The sequence below is a fragment of the Salvelinus alpinus genome, chromosome 35 (genome assembly GCF_045679555.1).
Source record: "Salvelinus alpinus chromosome 35, SLU_Salpinus.1, whole genome shotgun sequence".
Lineage (NCBI taxonomy): Eukaryota > Metazoa > Chordata > Actinopteri > Salmoniformes > Salmonidae > Salvelinus > Salvelinus alpinus.
Window position 1 is genome coordinate 14,587,771 of NC_092120.1, and position 12,167 is coordinate 14,599,937.

The 12,167-nt window shown below is 39.1% G+C and overlaps 1 protein-coding gene across 1 annotated transcript; it reads left to right on the forward strand.

Annotated features, from left to right (window-relative positions):
• The first annotated feature begins 1,683 nt into the window (after positions 1-1,683).
• LOC139564719 (transmembrane protein 106B-like) lies at positions 1,684-10,316 on the forward strand. Its single transcript, XM_071384501.1, has 8 exons — positions 1,684-1,840; positions 3,947-4,163; positions 4,439-4,502; positions 4,633-4,792; positions 6,293-6,433; positions 6,825-6,874; positions 6,975-7,028; positions 8,747-10,316. Exons 2-8 carry the CDS (start codon positions 3,959-3,961, stop codon positions 8,865-8,867), a joined length of 795 nt encoding a protein of 264 aa, XP_071240602.1. The 5' UTR covers positions 1,684-1,840; positions 3,947-3,958; the 3' UTR covers positions 8,868-10,316.
• The last annotated feature ends 1,851 nt before the right edge of the window (positions 10,317-12,167 follow it).

Consider the following 12,167-nt stretch of genomic DNA (forward strand, 5'->3'; position numbering starts at 1 on the left):
CAGTTTTACATGTTTTACAAATCTTGTTTTCTTGCGATGCTTGCAGTGAAAGCAATTCTTTGATGCCTCTTTCTGAAATATGCCCTAGTTGAACTATTCATTTTTAACCTGGCTATTCATGGCTTTCTTGCACTGACTGCAATTTTGAGAGCATAAACTGTGAATATGGAGGAGATCATTGGCTAAGAAATGTGCAGGTAGCATTTCCTTCACAAAATATTCTATAATGTCACATATATCGCTGTTTTGAAGCCTCTGTTGAAGCAATGGTGCTGTTGTCTGTCCTGGTTTCACTGCATCCAACTGTGAAATGACTTGCTGAATTGTTGATTTTGGACTCCTACTGTTCGTTTTAAGTAATATTTTGTGACATTCTTTGAAAGCGGATGTTTTCTTCAGAAATGTCACAACGGGAAAGGTAGGAGAAATAGTTCTGTGTTGGAATAACATCAATATCTGAATCTGACTCACAGATATGTACTTGCTCAGAGATTCTTTAAGGGCCCTCATTAAATAACTCATAAAAATATATAACTCTTGCTGTGTCCTGAATGTTTGTATATTCTATAGAGGTCAATTCTCTATATAGATCATCTTAATCTTAAAAGAGTCAAATATAAGATGTGCCTTGTAGTGTCCTTTTTTGGCATTTATTCCTGACTGACAGATTACTGAGCTCAATATGTAGGTCAACCTCTCATTGCCAACTGCTGAAAGATCAATAATGCGAGATAGGGACACAAGGTTTCACATTACTGTGGATGACTTTTGACCTTCCACCAGAAACATAAAGTACAAGAATATCTGTAGTGCTGGTTCAAATAGTTTGTCTACTGAGTACGGTTGCACATTTACTGCATGTGCGTGATGCTTCTCCCTTTGCAATCATTTGCTTGAAAAGAATATCAAGCGTGCCTTTTATGTTTGGAAGTGAAATCCTAAACATTGAAGTTTCTAATGAGGAGAGATGTGCTGTGATCCATGAATCAGTCCAAAACCCAAGTCCAAGAAGCCAACCTTTGGATTGATTGTGACAGAGATGGGTTTAAGAAAATTATTGGAAGGCTATGCATAATTGTGGTGATATAAACCTATAGCAACATGATTTTACTTGGATACTACCTAAAAAATAGTTGTATTTGTCAGGCCAAGCGATTGAGCTGATGCATTAACCATTAGGTTAATCTAGGTCGTTAACAGGTATGCCAGTCCATTATTATTTACATTGTGTCTTTGTCTTTGTTTACATTTTATTTCACACTGGAAACAAACAAGGCAGTTTTCTCTCTACAAGCCAATATGTATGCCATGTACAGTCTATTGCAGTGTATTGCATTGGTGGCTATGGAGGGGGTGGAGAACGAAGTGCTGCTGGATATGTATGACACTGTCCCCCTCCAAAACTAACCATATTTGGTTAGTAGAGACCCTACTGAGTATTTTTCACCACACTTTAGCTGAGACAGGTAGAAACGTTTTCTCTTTACAGCCCAATATTCTCAACATACTAGTGTCAACATTGTATTTTCATTATTGGTCTTAGAAAATATATTTTTTACATTTGTTTTCAGAAATGACATCGCAATTTCTTGTTGGCACAATAAAAGTGGCCATTGATTAAAATTCAATATAATTTGAATGAGTTATACACGTTGACATTTTTTTCAAATGCGGGCTTTTATTTTGAAGGTTTCTTACTTTGTCATATGAAAATGACGTCATCGTCTGAGCTGCTGGCAAAATACTAGTGCGTGTACTAATGTCAGTACTATATTGACATAAACAGCTGCTGTTCGTCACCAAGCATATGTAAAGAAATTCTGCGTGAATATACGCAAAGGTAAGCAGATGAATCCAATATCGAATGTTGCCATTTTGATCATATCCGTCGTGCGTGTGTAATACCGCACAGTGGTGCTTTGATGTTGTCAAAGGAGCCGGGCAACATTTTGCAATATGGAAACATTTTATCCATGTCGATGCCCTATGCAAGTATTCTACACAATGATTTACATCAATAACTTGACACCAAATAAAAATACAACAGGATATCGGAGCAAATACGCAACAATGTATTCGTGAGTTTTGGATTAAAATGGCAGTCGGGCGAAGAGTTTCTCTGGAAGTAACATTGTGTACCATGTAGCATAATGGTCGTCTGCACATCAGCACAGTATCACGACCGTGTTTTTGCGATGTGTTTTTCTGGCTAGGCTACATATATTTGGTCCAGACCTAACTTTGGTCAGAACAAGTCTCTTTAAGGAATAATAATAATAATAATAATTTATTAAGAAATATCAACAAACAAAAGAGGAATAGTCACATGCAAACAAGCATACATACTATTTACATTCCCAGGAATACTAAACAAACAAATCATATTCATTAATAATACAACAAGTTTTAATTGCCTTTTTGTTTTTCATTTTAGTTAAAGTAGTGCCATATTGTTTAAATTCATTTATAAAGTGGAAAAAAGTTATGTTTTGAATTAGATCATTTGCATTTGTGAATTTGAAATTTACCTAGTATTATTAGCAGTTGAAATAAATATACTACATCTTTATCTATGTCAGAATTTATTTATTGGTATTTAAACTTTTCAAGAAATTCCCCATATGAGAGTAGATATCCATCCTCATTCAGTAACTGACCAACCAAAATCATTTTATTCTCAAACCAGTTACGAAAAAAAAGAGACTTATTTTAAAATCGTATATCTTTGTTGTTCCATAGACAGTATCTGAGGGGGAAAATTGTGTTTATACGCTAACATCCAAGCTAAAATTGCCTGCTATGGAATTTGGCCAATTTTACTGGGATTTTATCAACATCAAAATTACATTGAAGCAAAAATTCTAAACCACCAACAGAGTCAAATAAATACTTAGGGAAGACATTCCAAATACTGTTATGGTTCTTAAAATAAATTGGATTCTGAAGTATATTAAAAGTATTATTTAGAGGTATTGAAATCTAAAACCTCAAGACCTCCTTGGCCTTGGGTATTAGTGAGAATATCTTTCCGTAGATAGTGAGGCTTGTTCCTCAAATTAAATTATAAAGAATCTTATCTAAGTCCTTTACATTTTGGGGGATAATTCAAGTGATAACGAGACATAAACCGATCTGGATAACACTTCAGCTTTGGACAATAAAACCCGACCGTATAACGAAATATCTCTCAGCAACCAGAGGTTCAATTTCTTCTTTGTTTCCTCAATAATGGGTTTAAAGTTTAATTCACTCCTTTGTTTTTCATCCTTGCATATAACAATTACAAGATAAGTAACCTTATCTTTAATTGGGATACCATATACTTCCTGTAAAACACAATCCTTGAGTGGAAATAAGACTGACTTTTTAATCAACATTTTCAAACCCGAAACTAAGGAAAAGTCTTCAATACAGGAAACTGCTTTAGAAACGTCATTCCTGTCTCTTAAAAATATGGTGGTATCATCAGCCAGTTGACATAGTTAAAATTCATTGCCAAGTACTGAAACACCTTGAAAATTCCCTTTCTTGTTATGAAGAGCCATACTTTGAGTAACCAATACAAATAAAAATAGACTAATTGGGCAGCCCTGCCTAATGCCACGGCCAGAACAAGTGTCTTTTGTTTGACAGTAATTGTTTCAAACACACATGAATTACATAAATGGTGCACACTTGATAAGAGCTTTTGGGGAGTTGGTGTAAACTGGTCTAAACAAAACAAAATCATCTATGCAAAAATGTAATAGGAGTATGGTATCCTTTATACAATATAAAATGGCTTTAAAACCTGACATAGGCAGGTACATTGTTATAGTACAGAAGTAGTATAAAACAATTTGTGTAAACTGACCATAACGACCATGTAAATATCAAATGAATATGTGGCATGAGTTTTCACTACCGACCACACCTACTTATTAGATCTTACATGTTTTATTCACAGAAAACTCTAGTGATGGGGAAGTCACACTCGCACTTGTCGAAGGGGAAAGACGACCGTGGCAGTCAGAGTGGCCTGACGACTGGTCCAGAGTACATAGATACACAGAGTGAAGAGGATGGAAAGAATGGAGATGTGTCTCAGTTCCCCTATGTGGAATTTACTGGCAGAGACAGTGTCACATGCCCCACATGCCAGGGCACTGGCAGAATACCACGGGGTGAGGGGATAAACACAAAACAAATACATTCCTACACAGTAATAAACATGAACCCTCACTCACTGACACAATACACACCTACATCTGTAGTAAAACTGTCCCTCATGAGCTGCTAATCATTTTGCCTAATTTGCATTTTGACTTGATATTCAAACAAGAATGCAAAACCAGAAACTAGGCTACCTAGAAACACTGACTTCCAACATGAATTGAAAATGGAAAAGACAATATCAGTTTCCTCTGTAAATGGCTTTGTCAATGCATCGCGACTGCAGGACAAGAGAACCAGCTTGTGGCTCTGATTCCATACAGTGACCAGAGGCTCCAGCCAAGGAGAACGTAAGTCTCATCTCACTCAGCCAGACGTCTCTTTATTGAAAGATGTGCAATTGAATGATTCAACTGTGGTTGACTGTGGTCTATATCCAACTTCTCTCTTTTAATGGCGCTTCCTCCCTTTTTCTTGCAGAAAGCTTTATGTCACTGTGTCCGTGTCTCTTTGCCTTCTGCTGTCTGGCCTGGCTGTGTTTTTCCTTTTCCCTCGTTCTATCGACGTCTCCTATGTGGGCGTGAAGTCTTCATTCGTCTCCTATGACCAGGACAAACGGATTGTCTATCTCAATATCACGGTAAGCTCCTCTCTCTGGTGTTAGTTGTCCTTCTTGTGTTTCCATCTTAGGGTTGACATGGATTCAAATCAAATAGTTTTTTGTCACGTGCTTCGTAAACAATTGGTGTAAACAGTGAAATGCGTCCATACCAGCCGTTCCCAACAATGCAGTGAGAAAAATAGAAAAAGAATAAAACAACAATGACACGAGGAATAAATACACCATGAGTAACAATAACTTGGCTATATACACGGGGTACCAGTACTGAGTGAATGTACAGAGGTATGAGGTAATTGAGGTAGATATGTACATATAGTTAGGGGTGAAGTGACTAAGCAACAGGATAGATAATAAACAGTAGCAGCAGCGTATGTGATGAGTCAAAAGAGAGTCTTGGTAGTTATTTGGTTAACAATGTAGCAGTCTTAAGGCTTGGGGGGTAGAAGCTGTTCGGGGTCCTGTTGGTTCCAGACTTGGTGCATCTGTACCGCCTGCCGTGTGGTAGCAGAGAGAACAGTCTATTACTTGGGTGGTTGGAGTCTTTTACCATTTTTAGGGCCTTCTCTTACACCGCCTGGTTTGAAGGTTCTGGATGGCAGGGAGCTCAGCCCCAGTGATGTACTGGGCCGTACACACTAACCTCTGTAGCGCCTTACCCTCTGTAGCGCCTTGTGGTCGTATGACAAGCAGTTGCCATACCAAGTGGTGATGCAGCCAGTCAAGATGCTTTCAATGGTACAGCTGGACAACTTTTTGAGGATCTGAGGGCCCATGCCAAATCTTTCCAGCCTCCTGAGGGAGAGGTGTTGTCGTGCCTTCTTCACAACTGTGTTGGTGTGTGTGGACCATGTTAATTCCTGACTGATGTGGACACAGAGGAACTTGAAGCTCTCGGCCCGCTCCACTACAGTCCTGTCGATATGGATGGGGGCGTGCTCGGCACTCCGTTTCCTGTAGTCCACAATCAGCTCCTTTGTCTTGCTGACGTTGAGGGAGAGGTTGTTGTCCTGGCACCACACTGCCAGGTCACTGAGGAGGAGGTGATCAGGCCTACCACCGTTGTGTCATTCAGCAAATTTAATGATGGTGTTGGAGACGTGCGGTCACTCAGTCGTGGATGAACAGGGAGTACAGGAGGGAAATAAGCACGCAGCCCTGAGGGTCAACGTGGTGGATGTGTTGTACCTACCCTCACCACCTGGGAAATAGTTTTTTTTTTTAAACCTGGGGGCAGCCCGTCAGGAAGTCCAGGATCCAGTTACAAAGGGAGGTGTTCAGTCCCAGGGTCCTTAGCTTAGTGATGAGCTTGGAGGGTACTATGGTGTTGGACGCTGAGCTGTAGCCGATGAACACTATTCTCGCATAGGTGTTCTTCTTGACCAGGTGGGAGAGGGCAGTGTGGAGTGCAATAGAGATTCCGTCATCTGTGGATTTGTTGGGGCGGTATGCAAATTGCAGTGGGTCCAACGTAATGACAGTCTTTCCAACAACTGTTGTGCCGTATGGCTTTTCTTCTAGACCACTCTGAACATCACCAATAACAACTACTACGCTGTATCCCTGACCAACATCACAGCCCAAGTACAGTTCTCTAAGACGGTGATTGGGAAGGCCCGTATTAGCAATGTGACGACCATCATACCACTGGATATGCAGCAGGTGGGTCTTTACCATGTGTATTTTAGAATAACATGCCTTGGTATAACGGCTTGTTATAAACATATTACAGTGTATGACGTGTGCATCAAAGTTGTACTTTGAAGTACTTTTCTATCCCCCAACACAGCAGCTCATTGTTCCACCCGCTTTGCGGCAAAATCTAGCAACAAAATCAGGCAACATTGATAACGAACCTTGTTGTTGTTGTTGAATCCACTGTAACACCTGTCCCTGTTCTGAGGGCATCAGTAGAAGCAAGGATGGAATAAGGATGGCATTTTTGGACTGTTGCCCTCAAAAGTGACTCATTACTTAGTTAGTCAGCACTCAACCGCCCTGTTCAATATGGGAGATGGATAACTGCTGCATTACAACATATTGTTTATTTCAGATTGACTACACGGTTCCCACAGTCATTGCTGAGGAGATGAGTTATATGTTGTAAGTATTTATTGTAAGTATTTCACAACTAACTACATTTTATTGTGTGGTTGACAGTACAAATCGTGACATTTCTTCAATAAATGTTTTGTGTTTGCAGCGACTATTGCACCCTGCAGTCCATAAAGGTTCACAACATTGTGGTCATGATGCAGTAAGTATACGGTGCATTCGGAAACTATTCATACCACTTCCCTTTTTCCACATTTTGTTACGTTACAGCCTCATTCTGAAATGTGTCCCCAAACACACAATACCCCATAATAACAAAGTAAAAACAGGCTTTTAGAAATGTTCGGAAATGTATAAAAATGTAAAAGACTGAAAAACTTTATTTACATAAGTATTCAGATCCTTTGCTATGAGACTCGAAATAAAGCTCAGCTGGATCCTGTTTCCATTGATCATCCTTGAGATGTTTCTATAACTTGATTGGAGTCCACCTGTGATAAAAACAATTAATTGAACATGATTTGGAAAGGTATACACCTGTCTATATAAGGTTCCACATTTGACAGTGCATGTCAGAGCAAAAACCAAGCCGTGAGGTCGAAGGAATTGTCCGTAGAGCTCCAAGACAGGATTGTGTCGAGGCACAGATCTGGGAAGGATACCAAAACATTTCTGCAGCATTGACGTTCCCCAAGAACACAGTCGCCTCCATCATTCTTAAATGGAAAAAGTTTGGAACTACCAAGACTCTTCCTAGAGCTGGCCGCCCGGCCAAACTGAGCAATCGGGGAGAAGGGCCTTTGTGAGGGAGGTGACCAAGAACCCGATGGTCACTCTGACAAAGCTCCAGAGTTCCTCTGTGGAGACGGGAGAACCTTCCAAAAGGACAACCATCTCTGCAGCACTCCACCAATCAGGCTTTTATGGTAGAGTGTCCAGGCGGAAACCACTCCTCAGTAAAAGGCACATGACAGCCAGCTTGGAGTTCGCCAAAAGGCACCTAAAGACTCTCAGACCATGAGAAACAAGATTCTCTGGTCTGATGAAACCCAGATTGAACTCTTTAGCCTGAATGTCAAGCGTCACATCTGGAAGAAACCTTGCACCGTCTCTACGTGAAGCATGGTGGTAGCATCATGCTGTGGGGATGTTTTTCAGCAGCAGGTACTGGGAGACTAGTCATGATCAAGGGAAAGAGGAACGGAGCAAAGTACAGAGAGATCATTGAATGTAACCTGCTTCAGAGCGCTCAGGACCTCAGACTGCGGGGAAGATTCAATGTCCAACAGGACAACAACCCTAAGCACAAAGTCTTTGAATGTCCTTGAGTGGCTCAGCCAATGTTCGGACTTGAACCTAATCGAACATCTCTAGAGAGACCTGAAAATAGCTCTGCAGCGACGCTCCACATCCAACCTGACAGAGCTTCAGAGGATCTGCAGACAAGAATGGGAAAAACTCCCTAAAAACAGGTGTCATAAGATTGTAGCGTCATACCCAAGAAGACTCAAGTCTGTAATCGCTGACAAAGGTGCTTCAACAAAGTACTGAGTAAAGGGTCTGAATACTTATGTAAATGTGATATTTCATTAGTATTATATATATATATATATATATATTTTTTTTTTTTTGGTTGCAGAAATGTCTAAAAGCCTGTTTTTGCTTTGTCATTATGGGGAATTGTGTGTAGATTGATGAGGGGGGAAAAAAAGATTTAATACATTTTAGTATAAGGCTGTAACGTAACAAAATGTGGAAAAAGTCAAGGGGTCTGAACACTTTCTGAATGCATTATACCTTTTCAAATATTTCTACTAATACATTGAGTTTACACATGTTACTGTACCTACTCTATTTATTTTGTCCAACCTCACACGCCATTTTGGGGAAACTGACTACTGTCTATTGACTGGTTTTCAGGGTGACTGTGACCACATCCTACTTTGGGCACTCGGAGCAGGTCTCCCAGGAGATGTACCAGTATGTGGACTGTGGGGGCAACACCACCTCACTGCATGGACATGTGAAGATGTATCAGTAAGGCAGTGAAAACACAGCCATAATGGAAGCCCATCGATCTAAAGGCAGACAAAAGGGTTTTACGGAGTTCCTTTGGGCACACGACCTACTGTAGAATAGGAGGAACCATGTCTCAGAGAAAGTGAAGTTAGCAAGGTGCCAATATACAGTTTCATGAGGGTTTGATAATGTTGCAGGTAGAAAACCTCTTGTGCAAATTCTTCCTAATAGAATGATCCAATCCAATGTGTACAGGCATTTGAGATAAAGATGCACTTTAGCTTTGTATGGGAAACGTAATCATAAGAAAGTATTTATACGGCAGAGTTGTTGATGTAATGTAATCTGTACCACTAACCTTCCCAGACCACTAGGTATGGGACATGCAATACAAATAAAGTAATAGGACAGCATCCTCATTTTGATTATCAGCACCACGAATCACCCCAAACCACTTTTTGATGGCATTTTATTCCATTCTTTTTTTTATAGCAGCCATTTTGTTTTCTTCAAGGATTGTTTTGTACATAATGGTACTTCCTGATGTGTGTCGTTACTCTTACATTTTCATTGTAATGATAGTTAGATTTACATCTAATTCTGAGGTGACATATCATGTCGGGGTGATGCCAGAGTAATTATGATGACTATGGACCTTAATTAGATTGCAACATTTAGGTATTTTAATGAGAGGAATCTTGTATTTTTATATCATTAAAATACAGTACCTATAACTATTAGATGTGTTGTTTTTGATGTGAATTACTCTTCAATTGTAAACCTCTATGAATTGTTTATTTTAATGGGAATGTTACGTGTTTTTTTTCTAACTTGGGTAGTAGACGACTACCTATTTCGAAATATGATATTACATAAATACCCTCAATGGTGTTGTAAAATTAGGTTTTTATTTTATCTTTGAAAATTGATTTTAAGAGGTTATTTTGTCTTTACATTCTTTATTTGATGCCCTTTGCCCCCTTTTAATTCATCATAGTTGATCACTGAAACTTGCAAGTAAATTGTGATTTTTGAGTTTGTGTTCATTTCTGAGATCATTAAATGTCAGGATACTGTAAGTATCCATTTGTTATATTCCTTAAACATTTGTTATAGCTTTAAAGTATTTTGTGCATGTACAGAAGACTGAACTGAGGACAATAAAAATGGCCAATATAAAATATCAGATGCTTACATTGTTTAAATGATCTGATATACTCTATGGAGGAATTACTCTGCGGAGGAACAAGCACACTATATACTGTTGGATATGTCAAAGTGCCATATTATGTCCCAAATCATCCAAGAAGAAAACTTTCACCAGTTTAAAGTCAGTTCTGAATCCTCACTGAGGTACGTTGACTGTGTACTACTGTGTAATTGTGGATACTGTAAGCCACTGCCAGTCATACAGTACATGTAACAATGTTTTTCCTTGCATGAAACTGGGATTAAAAGTGGTTGGTTTTGAGGTTTTTGTTTGGTGCATTTATTGATAGTTTGTAGTTGGGGGAGAATTCAAAGGTTGGAGAAATGTGCAATACCAATCACTATCACAGGGTGGCGCCTAATTTAACTAAATTCATTTAGAAAATAGTAAGTGTTGGATGAAAATATAGTTTCTGTAATGACCAATGACCATATGCACAGGTTTGCATAAAAACCTTACTCACTATTGAAGTCCAAGTAATTAACAACACAATGCATGCCATTCATGTGTAAAACACACCAAGTCCAATATTTAGCATCTTAAAAATAGCATGACGTTACATTTAAAGTCCCACAGAATAGACAGGTTTAGGTATGTTTGACAGCGTGCTCTAGTGAACAAATGTGTTATTTTTACTCTAAATGGACAGTATACAGCATGTGTTTTCTGTCATACAGTATTATGTCAATGTGGTACTCTGTTCTACAAGATCCTAAACAGGTTTGTTTGCTGTATTGTAATGCATCTACTAATCCTGTATGACCTTGGAATTGATTTGTAGACTGTTCTGGATGTGTGTCAGTGTGTTACTTTGTTTGCTTCCAGATGCTTGCCGGTGCTTGAGGTCTCCAGTGTGTACCGGTATGCTTACCTCACATCTGTTGCTGTCGTTTAAACGGCAGTTGACTTCCTCTATCCACGATTCAGGTCAGGGACTTGGAGCGGTTCCTAATTAACCAGGGCCCAGTTTCCCAAAAGCATCTTAAAGCGATAGTTCACCCAAATTACAAAATTACACATTGGTTTCCTTACCCTGTAAGCAGTCTATGGAAAAGGTATGACAGCAATCCATGATTTGGTTTAGTTTCCCTGGCACTGTTTCCACATGCTAACGTTCTAGCATTTGTGGCACAAATTCCCATTCAAGTCATGGGACCAATATTAGCATTTGTCACGCACCATGTCCAAATCATCTGAAAGTATCTTAAATTGATTGTAAAGCTCAACAAAGTCAATTCTAGATGTTTTGAACATGATGCACAAAAATGCCAATGTCGTTCCAATGACTTCAATGGGATTCGTGCCTCAATGGTTTCCCAAAACCATTGTTACTAAAGTTTCACCTGAAAACACGTTATTTACCGACTGCCTCAGACCACTCATAGAAAGCTAAGTGAGTCGTTAGATGCTTTTTTTGCCCTTCCTGTATACACAGAAGATCTCCACTAAACATACAATAAGGATGTTTGTACACCTCTGTGACCACAAAGTTCAACAGAAATACAAAGTTGCCAATGGCTTTGCAATTGTTACAAACAAGCAGAGGATAAAAATATTCTTCAAATGAAAACTGAGATGACTGCATTAAAATGTAAATACAGTATAGGCTTCATAGGCCTATGTATTTCAATCATATTGAAATCAAGTTCATGTTCAATCAATTGAGTATTATTTTGCTAATTGAAGGCTACTGTCTCAATATACTGTCTCAATAATATATTTTTGCCTCAATATATCTCATGATGTGTAACAACATGTTCGCGACTCGTAAGCTTAAGTTCCATCCATATTGGGAAACCGGGTCCAGACACAGATAAAATGCAGTCACGTGCTGTGGTCACTGGCACCATTTATAACCACCAACTCTGAGGGAGATTGAGTTTTACTGTGTTCAGAGTGTATTGAAACAAACAGCCAAGATTCTGAGCTATTTGTAATGGTGTGCAGGCTACTGTGTTTCCTCAGCATGATACAAGACATCTGGAAAGTAAAGTAGACTGTGTGAGGATGTGAATCTGGTTTCAGACTTCTGGGTTAAGCAGTTCATGCAATGTTCATAAAATTGAGTTTGCGGAAATATGGTTGTTCTTCAGGGAGATAATGTGCAAATGG

Excerpts from the sequence above, each read along its gene's own strand:
- LOC139564719 (XM_071384501.1), top strand. The coding sequence starts at position 3,959 with ATGGGGAAGTCACACTCGCACTTGTCGAAGGGGAAAGACGACCGTGGC. Across the intron at positions 6,434-6,824 it reads TACCACTGGATATGCAGCAG|ATTGACTACACGGTTCCCAC; the intron begins GTGGGTCTTTAC and ends TGTTTATTTCAG. Across the intron at positions 6,875-6,974 it reads GAGGAGATGAGTTATATGTT|CGACTATTGCACCCTGCAGT; the intron begins GTAAGTATTTAT and ends TTGTGTTTGCAG.